We start from the raw sequence: 17,638 nt of genomic DNA, 5'->3' as shown, positions 1-17,638 counted from the left end.
TGCATAAATCTTAAGTGAAAAAGTTTACAAACACCACAGTTTAACGAGAGTGTTGTCAAAGGACAGTCAAAGTTATGCAATATTTTCTATAGCAGTTGTCTGTGCATCGGGCGCCGTAACCCGGCGTTTGGTTCATCCCGCAGCGCCAGTTCTGCTTACCAAAAGTGGCCCACTAGGCACTCGCATTACATGCCCGGCTCCACGCCAGCGAGCCGGGCTTCTTACCCATTTAAAGTTTGAATTTCCACGGTATTAGATTTCCAAAACAGCAGTGCAGACGAGCCAGATCTCACTGAATGCTAAGACAGCGCGGACAGCCTTCACTACCCCGTGGCGATATAAAATGGTATTTTCATAGCCCGCCGGAAAGATCATATAATGGCTGCTAATTGCATATGCAGTTTAACTGATGCTTATGTATCTAGCTCGTTCTTCATCCTGTTTACCTTGATGTATTATGTTAGCCTCGCACATTTGGCATGAATCCCCCATAGTTTTCCCTCTCATGAAAAGCATCGAATTAATTCACACAAACATTGTGGGTTCCCATACTTTTGAGTCAGCACAATGCCAGCCCTTTTACTTTGCTTAATCATGCGGGCAGTCATAAATCAGAGTACACAACATGCACCTGAAGGCCTTTTCAGCCTGTAATCATGGAGAATGATTCAGAATACAGAATTTACCCTGGCACTCTCTACAAAGTTGTGGTTTAATCATTTAACCATACTTTTAGACAGTTTGTCTGAAACGATGCTCACCTTGCAGTCGCCATGAATTTCAATTGTGGTCAGCAGTTTCCCCCGTTCACCTCATCTAAATGCCAACACAGAGGTGGTCCGGAGACATGAACGATTTTGTTGATGTTTCACTAAAACTGCACATTCTTCCTGGCAGAAGAGTTTTCTATCAAGGAGCATTTATTTGAAATCCTTTGTCCACCATGTTCCACCCTGTCAATCAGAAGGGACGTAGCTTATTCAGTAAGATGTGCGTGTGCGTGTGCGTGCGTGTGTGTGTGTGTGTGTGTGTGTGTGAGGGGCTGGACTTCAGATTGCCAACAGTCACAATGGCATAAGAAACGTCAAAATACATTATATGACAAGCTGGGCATATGAGAGGGGCAGCAGAAAAGGGAAAGGGATGGAGAATAGTATGAGTACTCAGTAAAAGAAACAACATTTTGTAAAATAAAACATTTTAGAACTTTCAAAATAGAGATGAGAGGGAGTGTGTGTGTGTGTGTGTGCCTGTGTTTGTCAGTTTGAGTTATATACACCCCGCAGGTGAAATCCGACAGTCACCTCACCATACCTGACTGAAAGCACATGTACCCAACTATTCATCAGAAAATACATTTATTAGGGGAGTGTACCAAACACTCCCCCTGAAGCTAGGCCCTTGTCAATCAGTGCAGCTATTTAACATGAGGTGTGTTCGGTTTCAGTGAAACCAACCACGCAATATTAATTACTTGAAATAACTTTCCCAGCTTGTTCCCCTGTCAGTTCTTTTTATATACATATACCTCCTGGGCACACAGAAAAGGCATCTTTCTGTGAGAATACAGACAAATAAGCAGGATTTTCACCAACTTCAGATAGTTGGGAAATGAGAGCGAATCCCAAAAAAATGGTGGAATGGTCTGCTTTTATCGAGAACAATATGTTCACTGCCTCTATGTGTGATCTATGTTAGGTTATTCATTAGGCTTGTGACATCACCAAGGAACTCATTGTGAGATTCCCATTAATATTTATTCGGCCTGAAAGTAAGTGGAGTCTCTGATTGAAATACAAGGAAAAACTTATGGAATTACCAAAGATAGGGATCACAATTACAGATTCCCGGTAGCTATTCCAAAGGGACATCAGGATACAACTTGTAATCCACACCATCTCTGCCATCCAGAGCTACTGGGGGAACTCATCAAAACATGTAATAAGGCCCCAGTTGAGTAACAGATCTGATGTCACACCTTCAGCAAAACCTAGGGACCACATTAGTCAAAGCAGGCATACAATGATCATTTGGCAACATGTATGCACACATGCCACAACTGCCTGCATGTGCATGCCAATCACAGGTTACTGTTATCCCCAAAAGCGTCCCTTCTCCCACACAAGTGTGCAAAGACCCTGTGTGGATAAATGTAAAAGAGTGTACAGTTCTCAGTCACTGAGTACCAATATTCATCTGAGGCTCTGTGGATGGGTACATCTGAGGCCCCAGCTTGTAGACGTGTGGTCCAAAGTCCCCAAAGCATAGGTGGTGCCTACTCTGCACATATCATTGTGGAGGTGACGGGACCCAACCAGGGCCGGACTGGGAACCAATACCGGCCCTAGAAAAGTGCTCGGCTGCCCCCCCCCCCTCCTCAGGGGGGTTGGGGGTTCCGCTGAGCTCTTTGCCATGGCCGGTTTTCGGCTGAGTTTGTTACAGGGCCGATTTTGCAGCTATGCTGCAAAAACGGCCCCGTAACAAAAACGGCCCCGAGGGGCCCAAAACTGGCCACCACCTGTGTGGCCCACCGGGGGAGTGCCCGGTGCCCGCTACGGCCAGTCCGGCCCTGGACCCAACCCACAGTGCTTGAGACACATAAGCACAGCCTGCCAGCACTATGTCGGCCGTCATTGAGTGCCCCCAGGGGTTTTATGTGATTCCACCCTAAAACAATTTACTGGAATACAATTAGTGAGAAACCATTTCAACTAAACTGTTGAATGGAAGTGTGTGAGAGAATGTCAATTACTAGCTCATAGAAACGAAGTCATAGAATGTCTTTTTTCTGACTTGGCTTTGCTTAGTTTTAAGATGTAAATGCAATGGTTGCAGGTCATATTTTCCAAAACATTTTAGTTAGAGGTATTTATTTTTTAGAACTGTACTTCAGCAGACATTATTTCTAATGTTAATCTTTTACATTGACAGGCACCAACTTCAGATGCTTTTAATTTGTTGAACCCCACCATCACTAAACCCCATCCACCTCTGACACCTCATAACCTGTGAACATTATTCATCCCTGCCCCCTAAAAAACCCCTCTCACCACGCTAAACTACATCTATCCCTGAGCCATAAACTCCACATATATCTGAAATCTAAAAGCCCTTTCTACCACCAAATTTTATACATACCTAATTCCTAAAAACCCTCACTATACCTAAATTACACCCATCCCTGAATTCCACCTATCCCTGAACCCTATAAGCCCTTTCTTCTTTTTAACTCCACTGATCCCTCACCCTTGAACCCCCCCACTACCCTTAAACGCCACTCATTCTTAAACCCTAAAAATCAGTTTCCAGGCCTAAATCCCATCCATCCATAAATCCTTAAAATCCCTAACCGCCCGTAACCTCCACACATCCTGAACCCTAAAACACTTACATTACACCTAAAGGCCACCCATCCTTGACCTCTAAAAACTACTCACTCTCCAAACACAATCCATACCTGAACCCTAAAAACCTTTTCTACATCTAAACTCCAGCCATCACTGAACTCAAATAAGCTCTTATTACCCTAAACCCCATCCAATCCAGAACACTACAATTCTTTCTGCCCTTAAACTCCATCCATTCTTTATTGCAAATAATCCCTCATCATCTCAAAACATCACCAATGCCTGAACCCAAAACCCTCTCCCTACCCCTAAACTTCACCCAATTTTATTATCATATTGGATTATTCCTGAAAATTATCTTTAATATAAAATGTTTTCTTTCATTTTCAATTTATTTGTATTTCCTTAAAATAATTTTTCATTCAAAAAGGTTTTCCAAGATTGGGTTTCCTCCAATTTGGTTTCTCAGTTTTTGTTTTTTCATTAGCTGACATACATCAGTCACCGGGTCAATCCTTGATCACTCCTAAAGGCCTCCTGAAGGCTTCCTTAAAGCTCTCCCGCTTTTGTAGTTCAGGACAAAAAAACCTATCTCTAATGGACCAATTTGATCTTTTGATGTGGCCAAAGTGAGCATAAGTCTAGGGGTGATTTGGCTATTCTTCATATACATTGGAGCATTGTTCCTTGCAAGCGCAAGAATACCTCCTTTTAAGGCATGGATGCTGAAATGCATAGTGGATGGTTTAGGAAGTGATAAACGAGGCTTGTAGGCTGCACAAGAAAACAAGAAATTGCTTCTAAGGCAAATAAATCGCTAAAAAATAAAAATGTGAGCATGGATTAGTGCTCCTTTTTCCTTCAAATGGTGGATAGGCCAGAACAAAGAGGATGAGCTATGTTTCATGGCTCAAGCAGTGGAGCTATTGTACAAAAGTCACATTATAGAACTTTAAATAGGAGATGTCAGTGGTGTAATGCAGGCCCCTACATCCCTTGTGGCAGAGGGGGTCTCCCAACTCTCCAGGGGGCCCCCAACCCTTCAGAGGGCTACCTATTCAGCGAAAGCCAATAAATATCTTGACTTGTCTGCTGACACTAGTGCTCCTTCCTTGCAGCTTGACCATGCACCTTGCTCACACCAACCACTGCCCGCTCACCTGAGTTTTGGACAAAATTCAGTGGAATCAGTGGACTCGGCGGTCTTGACTGAGCCGGACTGAACCATGCTGTTTGAAGGAGAGTATAGGAGAGATCCCTGTGATGGTAGCCACAAGGAAACACAACCTCAGCTGGGGAGGTGCTACATTAGAACTACACTATCCTGGGCCTCCACTGGAGTGTATGCAGTGACTGGCACCCTTCCTCTTGTGCCAGACTTGGCTTCAGCGGGTTCTGCCCATTGTCTCTCAGGCTTCCCAGAAGCTGTGACAGTGGGCCCCCACCCTACAGCCTTCCCGCTTCTCCCAGTGCAGTTGTGCACTTGACCCCGCTGCCCCACATGCTGGTGAGCTGCAGTGTGGGCACAGCATGGGGGCGGGAGGCAGACTTTTGGCAGATATGTATATATGATTCTGGCAGGAAAATGGACATGTGTATACCGCAGTGATTGGCTGACATGCTGATCAAAGGTAAGGCACCATCACAGAACCTGTATTGAAGGCACCGATGAAGCCCAAAATATGATACTCAAGGATACTACAGCCACTTTATGGCACTCACTATTGATAAGTTGGAGAAATGATTTCTAGACCACAGACCTGGGCTATACTGCCAAGTTTAGTTGGAGTTAGGTTATCCTTTGTTCTAATCAATTAGGTCTACGGTGAATCCTCAGAGGTGTATAAGTGAAGAGGCTTAAGTCTGCTAAACATACCTTTGTTTTAGCCCCTTTCAGCTTGAGCATGCTCTGTTCCATGCAACTGGCTGCCTGTTTGTGTCTTTGACATTTTCTGAACTCAAAATGCAAGCCAGACCCTATGGCTTGGTCAATGCTTGTGGTGCCACCAAGTCTGTGCATGTGACTCCCTCCATACGCTTCTGTTGGCCCCTGCTGACTGCGGCCTTTGGACTACACTGCGGTCCTGCAGGTCTCACACCAATCTAATGCAGTCCCTCACAGGCAGGACACGGCCTCCTCGCTGCCTGCACACCCGCTTAGCTCTGGTGTCACTACCTCTGCCACAAATCTAATTCACATTCCATTCTGACGTCATGTGAGAAATCCAGGAGGAGATGGCGGGACAGTGGTTAACCCGCGCTGAACGCAGCTTCCGGCCGACACTGCGGCTAACTAGGTTGCACTTTTGGAGCTGAATCTTGATATCTTTATGGCAGTATTCATGTCACAGTACGCAAGCAGAGGAGTTTCAGTCCGGAGGAGACAAGGCTCACCTTTACGGAGGTGATGGGACACTACAGACAACTGCACTGGTGCCACTGCCTCTGTTCAGTGCATGCCTACCACATGTGGCTGTGGGCCCCTGCTGACCGCTGCCTCTGGCACACACTGCGGGGGAGTAGGTCACACAATTTGAACAGGGAGGTACAACACGGTTTCAAGTCCCAGGTCCACACCACTGTCTGCGGTGACATGGTTGTGCATGCTGTACACAGAACAATGTAATCTGGAATGACCCCGGTCCCTCATGCATACATAATTACCACACGGACACACTGAGTAAGTTTGTGGGACTGGCTATGGGCACGTGCGCCCGGCCCCTTTCATTGCCAGGGTCACATCTTCAGTGACGCCTGTGCTGGATGGGTGTTGGGTAGTGTAAGCCACTACTCAGGGGTTGGTTGGATGCTGTCAAAAGGTAGACAACCTTTACAATGCAACTTTTACCACGCAGTGCCTTTACAACGCAACTTTTACAATGCAAACTATTACAACGCATTGCACTGGGGGGCGCTCTAGGATAGGGAATAGGTTTAATGTACTATCCAACACGTTCCCTACTATCCACGGGGACTGGAGATGGAATAGTAAATTAAACAATTCACTATCAAGCGCCTAAAAGCACTATGCGATTTAATGGTATGCGTTGTAAAAACCGCGTTGTAAAAGCATGCGATGTAAAAGCATGCGTTGTAATGTCATACATCCTGTCAAAAAGCACAACAGTGAGCAGACAATAAGCAGTGCAAGGTACGGACACAATGCACCACACATAGAAAAAGGAAAAAATTAGGAGAAATAGAAGAATTTCTCATTGTTGCACCTCCTTACAACTTCCCTGGGGAGGCGACGGATTCTGACGCACTCCGTAGTTTACAAAATGTTGTGTATGTGTGGATATATAAATGTATGTTTGTGTGTGTGTATATATATATATATATATATATATATATATATATGTATGTTTGTGTGAGTATATGTGTATATATATATACATATATATATATATATATATGTATGTTTGTGTGAGTATATGTGTATATATATATATATATATATATGTATATATATATATATATATATATATATATATATGAGGTATGTAAAGTTCCAAAAAGTCCTCGAGCGCAGCAATTAACCCACACAAGCGAACAGGAACCAGCGAGACCCAGAGCGCGGTGCAAAGTTATTTTATTTGAATTTTAGACCCAGCACCAGTCCGCCATGACGCGTTTCGGCTAGAGATAGCCTTGATCACATGACAACGTCACGAGGGCTAGTCACCCATTTAAAGTGCAAGTATGCCATCACATGTTATGGAAATGGAAGAATTACTATTTCCCATAGTGTTTCTTCCACACAAATTAAATTACAGCCTGAATGCTGCAAATTTGCACAATATAACACATAATAAACCAATTTGATTTTGTACACTGTCTGTAAAATACATACTAAAACCCAAAATTAATAAACCACATTACAAGTCAAACTTTGTGTGCATACATTTAAACGACAATAGTTTATCAATATTGACTAAAACCTCTAAAATAGCATATAAAAGTTAAAAGCTATAAATATTGTCACTTAAACCATGTCCTAATGATGCATATGACTTATGGGTTTATATGGGATTAACCCCACTATCATTTACGTCAATGTATGGGGTAAACAGTACAGGTGATTTATGTGCAAAATTACATATCTAGTGCAAAATTTATCCAGATGGCATAAAGTGCTACAGTGTAAAGTGCAAAAAATTAATAAATCAGTGGATTAAAATGTTACATTGAAATTCAGAAGGCGTCCAGGGTACAAGTTAAAAAATTATTGTTCCAATTATGGTTACAGTTTAGCAGTAGATATCATGATGCAATTCTCAAAGGACAGACAATACTATAGATAGGTGTGGCAGTCCTCCCCTGTGTTCAGGCCCTGTGGTACTTTAGTATCCAAGAGAATGATGTAACGCGTCTCTAATTTACGCAACAGGGACTCTCTATCACCTCCCCTCCTCTGGGGAGGAACACAATCTATCACATAGTATGTCAAAAGGGAGGCATCTTTCCCATGACATTTATAAATATATATGTCACATCAACTTCTTTTCTCACGATTTCCGCAGATAAAGACACGGCACAGCAGCAGTTTTTCTTTCACGATTTTTTAATTACACACCATGTGCAAAGAAAAGTGCATCAGTTGGACGGTCTACGCGTTTCGGCTCCTGCCTTCAACTGGACCATAGAGTCTCTTGGTCTAGACCTCATTTAAATATAGTGCAGTGTATAAGTACCCACTACCATTTCCATGGTCATCTAGACCTCCAACCCTGCATAGTCTGTTTTCTGGCTAATACATACTTGAAATCAGATGAGTAGTTCCAATTTACGTAAAGTACGATTACAAACCCGTTTGCCACATTTGAATTATTTACAATCTAATCAGATTATTTTCTAAATCCAGTCAATTAATAAGAATACTTGTTCATTCTATATCTATATATATATGTGCATGTATATGTGTGTGTTTATGAGGGGTAGCAAGCGCTATGTAAATGCAAACCCTTCACTTCTCTTTCCCTCCACAATTCTTTTACAATCCAAATAACAGACTAACATGTCTACTGCTCAAATCAAATGAATGTCATATTTCCCTAGACTATTTCACTTCTAATTCTTGCTGGGTCCTGGAGTAGCGTGCCAGTCACCAAAAGTGTTTCAACACCTCATCAGGGGTAGCAAGTGCTACATAATGCAAACCCATCCCTCCCTATCCTTTTCCAATCCAAATAACAGACAACATGTCCACCGCTCAATTTAATTTCATATTTTCCTAGACTAAATCACCACAATTTTTTTTTTTGTTCTAGAGAAGCGTGCTACTTGCCGAAAAGTGCTTCAACACCTCATTAGGGGTAGTAAGCGCTATATAAATGCAAACCTTTCCCTCTTTTATGCCTCCACTATCATTCTCGATCTAAATAACAGACTAACATATCCACCGCTAAAATTAATTTCATATTTCACTTTACTAATTCACCACTAATCCTTTTGGGTTCCGGAGTAGCATGCTAATCACTGAAAAAGGGCTTTGACGCCACGTATGGGATAGTAAGCTCTATATAAATGCAATTACAATTCAATACCACACAATAAATCTGGGAATGCAGCAGAATCCATGGGTGTTGCTTGGGAACACTCACAGCAACATCAATGGCACACTGCTTTCACGCAAAGTGATGCGTGAAAAGGGGCCGTATTTGCAAGGCCATGAAAAGCCACGCAGGGTGGCTTTGCATGGCCTTGTAAATATGGGCCAGCAAACTGCGCCACCGGTGCATCAAAAAAAGTGATGCACTGGTGGCTCAAGGGGATTGTAAATAACCCCCATAGTGCATAAGTACTTTTACTGGTCACTGCTATTACCACTTACACCTGAGACCACACAATTCGCACTCTTCATTGTCTAAATATTTCTATACACATCATTAAAGGATGTGCCAGAGACCATTCACATTGTTCCCACTTCTTGCCTGCTTCACTAGCTGCAGGCGAGAGGTCAGTATCCACTCCCCTCCACCACATACATGCTGTAATACTGCACTGCAGGTTACAGGGAGAGATGGTTGCCAAATATTTGAATACCAGACAGACTGCCATTATTGTCCCCCTAGGTCACACTGTTCAACAATGTACAGAAAAGCAGTAGTCATTGTAAGATTTAGCTCTTCCCCATGTTCTGCTCTTTGCCAAGGCCTTCAATGGTAAGAACACATAATCACTTCCTTTGTTTCCTCAGAAAGGGATATCTTCGGCTTGGAGAATCAAAGAAAGCTTTCCATGCCATGAACTGTATCAAAATTGCCATCTGTAATCCTATCACATTAAAGGTAAGAGCTGGGGAGGAAATCTCGCACAGGGCTCAGGTTTTCAGAGCAGACTTAAATTTCACTGACCTTTCAAAACAACTTCGAGTTGATTTCTTAAAATGTCGAAGCTGCTGTAGCGGGAGCTGGTCTCAGGGATGATGTTCTTCTTCAGCCAACCCCCGCAGGCGTACTGGTAAAAATCGTTGCAGGGCTCTGCTGTCGAGTCCATGTTTTCCAGGATTCTGGATGCTGTGAAAAATATAGAAAACAGTGCGTATAATTTCCCAACACGTGTATTTGTAAAGTACCCGTAGGTATCTTGGCGCCCAAAAACTGACATTTATTGTTACCCAACTCAATGGTACTCATTTTATCTGCCTCCGATGGATGAAAGGCTGAGTGGACCCACCTGGATTTGAACCAGTGATCGTAAGGTCAAATACATGCCTCCGCAGTGGAAGCATTATTCCCCTGAGCCACCAGACCCAGTTAAAGGATTTGTGTCATGTATCCAAATGGATAGAGGGCGCTGTTCCGAAAAGCACCTTCAAGGAGCCTTAATACCCGGTTACATTGTTACAAGAAAGCAATGGCTGAATGGTCTGACCCAAAGCTCCACCATGTGTGCTATTTATGGTGTGCTGAAGTCTAACTAAGAGCTAATGCCTTCAGATTTGCCCCCCAAAAAAACTGGGAAAAGTAAATGAGAGAGGTTATTCCAACAAGGTGTTAGTTAGAGTAACTTTGGGGAGGTTTGGGGAAAGATGTAGGTTGGTTTCTGGGGTGTGATAGGTGGAAGGGTATAAAGTACATTAGGGGTAGGTATGAGCGGCATATGGGAACATGGAGGACAGCACAACCAATCAGTCACTGGGCATTCGTGTATACAATGCTTCATTTTTTTAACCCCTTGGCCGCGGCGGTAATTCTGCCGTGGTGCTGGGGGGAGGAGGGGGCTGCGCGGCGCCGCCATGCTGGTGACAAAACCACTCCATCACCAGCCACGGGTGGGCTGTGCTAATTACGGAGTGGTTCCGTCACAGCCCGCCCGCCTAATAGAACGCTCAGCACAGACGCGAAATTAACGCCACGCAGGCGCGGCGGCCGGGCCATGACGGAACCACTCCGTCATTAGCACAGCCCACTCGTGGCTGGTGACGGAGTGGTTCCGTCACCAGCATGGAAGGGGTTAAAATTAAGGAGCTTATTTACAAGATTCTTGCGCCACAGGTTTGTCACTTTTTCCTATATTAAAAGTGATGTATCGGAGGCCCAAGGGGTTTGCAAATAAGGCCCTAAGTGCAGGGGCTGAATACCAGGTTGCCGACACGAAGGCCATCTATTTGGAGAAGTGTGGCTCAGGGGTTAGAGGCGGCAGACCCGGAATCTGAGATCGGTCCTGGACCAGGGTTCAATTCCCCGCCCCGGCGGGTCTTGGGCTAAAAATTCCACGGACTCGATAATTCTCACCCCGGTGCCTCCTCGACTCACGGGTTCCGACTCTGGGCAACAGCTTGCTTAATCTCCACAACGGCCCCTCGCGGCGGGATGCCTGACTTTCACCTTGTGGATACCCTGCTATCTCACAGGGGAATATCAGGAAGGGTTCCCTAAGCAAGCGCCGGGACACCTGCTTTGCGGGTAGCTGTGCGCTATATAAGCTCAACTACATTTACATTTACATTTTACATTTGTGACTCCATTGCATGCCACTTTCTATCACAACCCTACACTCTGTCCCTCTCTCAGGGCCAGTTGCACCCATGTTAGGAATACCAATTTTCTAACTGCGATTATCTTAGAATCACAATTAGGAAACCGGTATTCCTAATGTATGAACCTTTTTATTTCTAAATAGGGATTCCTAGATGGTCCCAAACAAACCTACCACATGAATATTAATGAGGTACATCGCAATTTGCAACACATTAGGAATTCGAACCATTACAGGATGGTGGCCGTCTGAATTCAGCAGACTGCCATAAATTTGATTTCTTTTAAGTAAAGCAATTCTTTTTTTCTTTTGAAATGCAGTCCCTTTTTTCTTTTGAAATACAGCCAAAACAATAATACATACCATTCCATTTTGGTTTTTGGAAGGGATGCCTTAAACACACCCTTTACAAAAAACGGATTGGTACGCATTCTCAATCCCAAGCAGCAAATTGGTAACATGGTACCGAATCACATTTTTGGATTAATATATGGTAAAATAAATGTTTTCATTCATAAATGGCCTGATTTGCGACTGCAAATAGGCTTGATACATTTGGCCTAAATCTCTTTATCTCACTTAGGCAGACATTTTTCGATTTGCTGATTTCTCCATTTGTCATGGTTTTTCATTCTCTTCCCCTTCTTTCTCCCTCAATCACTTCTTTCTCCTGCCCTGGGTCATGTTTTTTTAATGTAAAATATATCCCTTCCCCAAAAATGAATGCCTATTGCCCATAACCTGCAACACCAACATAAATTAAACATATCATGTACATAGCTTTGCAATACCAAAATTCTGGACATTCTTAAACAGCTATAATAAATAGAATTAATAATACATAATAGGGATATTTACAAGTAAATGCCAGAGTGCAGTTGTAAGAACTGGGACCACCAGTTCTCCGGGGGGTAGCATGGCTCGAGCAGGAAGGCAGACAGGGGCTTACGTGTAAAGCAGCCACTTAACACACTCATCCAATGAAACACACAGTGGCGCAATAATGGAGACCACACCAGTAGTTGTATTTGAAGAATAAAGATCTTTTATATAGGCTTTCAATTAGAGCATTGCATTGGTAATGTCATTAGCTTTTCAGGTGAGCATTTCATTAAATAGTTGCAGTAGACTTCTCATTAAAATAATAACCAGCGCATCTAAGCAATGAAGCATTAACTAACCCCGCCTGTCGCATCAGACTCTTTGACAGGCAAAGGGGTAATTGTATAAACCTGGAGGATCCTACAAGAAGCGACTATAGTATTGCGTGTAAGTAACACATCAACCCTCTCATGGACGCTCTTCCTAGAAAGTAATAAAACATGTCAGCAAGTAGTTAGCAGTCTAACAAGGAACTTCAAAGAACACAGCCTTTAGTCAGCGACGACAAACCCTTCTTCTTGTGAATACAGATCGGGTTGCGACCCAGATCAGATCATCAGAATATTGTGGAAGTCCACCTCTGCAAGAAAAGTCAGTACAGGGAAGTGACTCTCCCTCTCATTAACAGGCTTGTCAATATGGTACACTTTGAAAATATCAGGCTTGTAAATATGGTGCACGTTGAACATATCAGGCTTGTAAATATGGTGCACGTTGAACATATCAGGCTTGTAAATATGGTGCACTACGATCTAATGAGGAAAGTGTCTGACCCTCCAGCCTCCAAATACTTGAGGCACATTCAAAAGGGGGCCAACAGGGCCCAGTCACAGTTAACCCCGGGGGAGGGGCGACCTCGGGCCTCCCTCGGCCTACCGCCCTCCTCCCCAGGGGGTTACCTCTCTGCTTCGGCCCTCCGAGGCCCTTGCGTAGGCTGGAGTCGGCGGGAGAAGCTTCCGCCGGTTGGGGGATCTCTCGCGGCCTGACGCGGTGCCAAACGCTGCTACAACGCACCGGCGCCAGGGGCGAGAAACACACACCGCGGGACCAAGCGGAGGGGCGTTTCCAGCTTCGGGCCCCCTCCGCGATGACTCGCGGCCTGTTCCGGGTGTTGGCCCTGAAAGAAGGGCTGGATCGGGGCAGCCAATGGCTGCGCGGCGTGGCCGATGACGAGGCCGGAGTTCCCCCGTCACGTGCTGCAGGTAGGCGAAGGCCTCAGGCCTAGCGGCCTAGTGATTACGTTGCGGCGGCCCTCTCCTGACACCCGGTGCCGCCGAGGGGAGATCAATGGCGCGCCCTTTCACCGGAGCGCCGGGGCAGACGAAGGAGGATACTTCCCGGCCCAGCGCGGCCTCTTAGGGTTTCCGGCGGCCCTCTCCTGGCATACGGGGGCCGCCGAGGGGGGACACGCGCTCCCTCTGAGGAGATTCCACGACGCCCCGCGAGGGCGTGGACAGCTCCGGGCCGTGGCGGTGAGTTGGCCTGGCAGTTAGCGCTTCTGGGCACAGCGCTCGGGGACAGCAGGTGAACGCTTGGGAGCCAGCGCAGCGCCTCGCAGGCAGGATATTCCCTGAAGGGAAAAACACCTTGGAATTCCAGGGCCTCACAGGGGACTTCAGCGCTAGAGTCACGAGGGCACAGGTAGCTCAGGCAGGCAGGATGGGAGCAAATAATAGCGCTTGTCATACAGTTCAGTCAGGGAGAGACAAGTAGGCCCAGTTGTAGGCAGGGGATGCGCAGGGCAACACAGTCCAGTACCTGGTCTCAGGAAGCAGTTTTCTTGGCGCTTGGATGGTTCTGCGCCCTTAGTTGCTTGTTTCTTGAAGTGGAAGAGGGGGGGGGGGTGATGAGTTGAAGGCTTGAAGAATTTCTCCTCAGTCACTGCAGATGGGCCCTGGGGTTCCCTACCACTGGGCCAGATCAGGGGGGCTAGCTTTGGACACCTCACCCAGCTTAAGAGGCAGCACCTAGATCCTGTCACTCCCAGTAGCATAGGTTCCTCACTAGGCCCTCCCGCCTAAAACTCCTGCGTGGGTTCCCCAGGTCAGTGATGCCCCAACTGACTAGAAAAAGTTCCCTCCCTTGCTTATATATGCCCAGGTCAGGTGACCACTCTCTAAGGCGGGAAAAGTCAGGTCCGCTCATCTTCTGGAAGGTTCCAGGAGCTTCCCCACTCTAACTATGGACAGGGGCTGGGTGGCTGGCATTGCAACATTGTATGGGGCTCCAGCCTGCTCCTGGCAACTAGGGTGCTACACTAAAAAAAACACTCTGCAGTAGCAGGGGCCAGTGGCAGCCATGTTGGAAGTAGAGAGCACCTGCACCCTAACACAGATTAGCTATGAAAAGGTGCCCGAAGACCTAAGGGCCAACATTAGAGTAGGTGGAAAAAATGAGGCAAGGGCAAAAAACCACAGGGAAAGACCACCCTAGGGCTGACAGGTCTAACAGCAGTGTTTTGCCAAATTTGGCATCGCCATGCTCCAACATTATCAAAATGCAGGTATTCGCCCTATTTACAAAAATATGCCGCAACCCTGCATTTCCCCTACCGATGGCACCCAAAAAGCTGCCTAGTGCAGATACCCTTGCACCATGTTGCAAGGGTACCTGCGCTGCAGTGGTTGTTTATGCACAGGAGGGGCCTTAGGGGTCTATTAGGATATCTGGCGGATCACCACCGGGCCGGCGGTGACGATCTTCCTGCCAAATGTTCCATTGTCAACCCCCGCCATATTAGTATGGCGAGGTGTACTGCGGCGGATGGAAAAACCGTCTGCCGCTTTTCCGCCAATCGGATTGCCGGCCCGGCTGAAAAGGCACACAATATGGTGACGGTGCCGTGCAGGCACCGCCATTCATATTATGATGCCTGCGGTGAAATGCCTTCCCATGGCGGAGACTCCACCATGTAAAGTCATGCAGGAAATCACTATGGGGGAACATTGTGGTCCCCGGGAGGTGTGGGGGTGGTGGGTGGCTGCACTGGGGGGTACGTATGGTACCCCCATCATTTCCATACACAAGGTGGCAGGCACCAAGCGATGCCTGTCACGTTATGCATGGCAATGCAAAACATGGGCTTTAACAGTGTGGTGGGTGCTGCTTACAACACAGCTGGTCGCAATGTTAAAGTCGAGGATGCGCCGCCAGTGTGGTGGGTGCATCCTAATTGGCCTGCCAGGACTGCCACACCTCTGGCGGTGGAACCTGTGTTCCGTTAAGGTGGCGGGCAGCATCTCAATAGGCCCCCTAATTTTTGTCACTGCCCCAGGCTTGTAAATCTGGGTCAGCGTCAAAAAGCAATGGGTGTTGCGGTGGAAAGCCCACAGAAACACCCATTGGCCGCCCCTTTGCCTCAGTAGACTGCGGCTAAATGGGGCATATTTACAAGGTAGCGTTAAGCCACGATAAGTGGCTTGTCGACACCATTTAATTATGGGGAATGGCCCAACACCATCGGAGCTTCAGAAAAAGTGACTCAGGTGGCGTTAGGGGCTAGTAAATATGTCCCAGTGTTTCTCCGTCACAGTAGCATGCAGGTAATGCCTGCTGCAGAGTCCATGCAGCACTGGCTTACTTTCACTACCTCCCTTTCTTATTTCCATAATCATGAATGAAAAACTCTATTTACTATCCCCTACGCTAAAGGCAGCTCTGGGAAAAAAAGGTCCAGCTGTACTCTCGTGGGTATTGTTCTCTGTCATAACTTGCTTTTGACAGGTGAACAGTAAATAATTCTCCACCCAATACCGGCAATCACTTTGGCACTACTTGTACAAGCAGATCACTGATTTCAAATGGATAATTCCCGGCTGCCCTTAAACATCCATTAACAACTGTATGGTCCACAAAAAGGTCAAAGCGGGTGCGATGAAAGTCTGCTATCGTCATCAATGTAAAAAAGAAAACAGTACTGTAATTAATGTTGAGTACACTAAATTGGAAGATAATTGCTAATTAGATGCATTAATCACATCACATCATCTCTGCCAGGATCTCCTAGTCATGCAAGTATGCTGAAGGTTAAATATCAGACAGTTCCCAGCCAGCGCAGTGGCTGTCAACATAACACTATTTGATGCATGTTCTGCCAACACTTCACAATGCCAACATTCTTGGCACATCTCAATTACAAAGGGAGATCTGAGGGAAACAGACCGATGCTCTCTTGGCTATGGAAATCTAGGCATTTTGTGACACAGGGGGCTTCTTCATCAATGGTGGAACAACGCAGGTAAATGCATTGCATGCCTTTACCAAACATTTTTTACCACGCATGTTTTTTCCATGCATAGGCTTTTACAACATGTGCCATTTTCACACATTGTTTTTATATATAAAAACAATGTATTTATGCGGAGAGACCTCCATGCCCCTCAATTTACTTTAAATGTTTGGTAAAAGAATGCGTTGTAAAGGCATGCATGTGGTAAAAATATGCTTGCTAAAAAATCTGTGGTAAAGGCACAACAGGTAAAACCTCATTGAGGCTGTTTCCCGCTATATCTACCTAACATGGCAAGTAAAGGTTTGGGTAAAAAAGAAACAATTCTAATTAGAACATTGGAACGTTGAAAGCTCCATTGAAAACAATGGAGTAGCTCCGGGCTTATAATGGCTGGTATAAGCCCGGCGCTCCAACATTCCAATACTTCTTTGTTCACAGCTCTGGCTGTGAACAAAAGCTTGAGGGAGCCTGAGGGGATTTCAATCCTCATACGCTCCCTAAAGCCTTTGTTTAATTTGTCAGAACATTTTGCCCTCTAGTAGCTGAATGTTCTAATAGACTTATAGCCCTTTGTAGCAGGGCTATACCGGCTAATAAAGTCCTGGTCCCTTGTTAAAGTCCCTCGCCTTCGGCCCGGGCCTTTAACACGGGAGTGGACCTTTAATAGCCTGTATAGCCTGCTACGGTGGGCTATAAGGCTATATTAAATATTCTACCGGGTTAAGCTGTAGAATAACATCCATTTCTCTCCCAAATAAGACTTTGATTAACCGGTTGTCTCCATGTCAGTTAAAATACTCTCCCCTATGTACAGTATGTAGACATGCCAGAGGGCTTCACATTCGTGGTTGAGTCTTTCGTACTAAACCAGCTAGGATGGGTATCCTCTGCATTGTAACGAACAGTGGCATGACGCTTTGTAACCCTTAATGGTCTTGTAATATACTTCATGAGCTAATACTACAACCAGGTAACAAATGCTCCTTCATTTTCACTTCCCATTTCCGTTTTTAAAGCATTTGTTTAAAGTGTAGCATCCAACAACTAGATAGGGCCTGAGTACCAGTCAGCCATTTTTTTCCAACGCGTGCCTAATCCTCTGTTTACCCATGGGTCGGACATATGAACGTAGTGTTATTTAACCCTTTGGATGCTCGCAAAATGTTCCTGCAGTGCGGTAAAATTTTGCGTGTGC

General features: G+C 45.5%; 1 protein-coding gene across 7 annotated transcripts in view; it reads right to left on the bottom strand.

Annotated features, from left to right (window-relative positions):
* MME (membrane metalloendopeptidase) overlaps positions 1–17,638 on the bottom strand; it is a 493,355-nt gene that overhangs the window by 294,083 nt on the left and 181,634 nt on the right. For all 7 annotated transcript variants that reach the window (XM_078667833.1, XM_078667832.1, XM_078667829.1 and 4 more), the window contains one exon: positions 9,704–9,865. In XM_078667833.1, coding sequence (XP_078523959.1) covers positions 9,704–9,865 — 162 coding nt within the window. The remainder of the gene's footprint in view (positions 1–9,703; positions 9,866–17,638) is intronic.

Source organism: Lissotriton helveticus, chromosome 11, assembly GCF_964261635.1.
Source record: "Lissotriton helveticus chromosome 11, aLisHel1.1, whole genome shotgun sequence".
Taxonomy (NCBI): domain Eukaryota; kingdom Metazoa; phylum Chordata; class Amphibia; order Caudata; family Salamandridae; genus Lissotriton; species Lissotriton helveticus.
The sequence above is the reverse complement of the archived record's forward strand: the minus strand, read 5'-3'. Positions and strand labels throughout refer to the sequence as shown.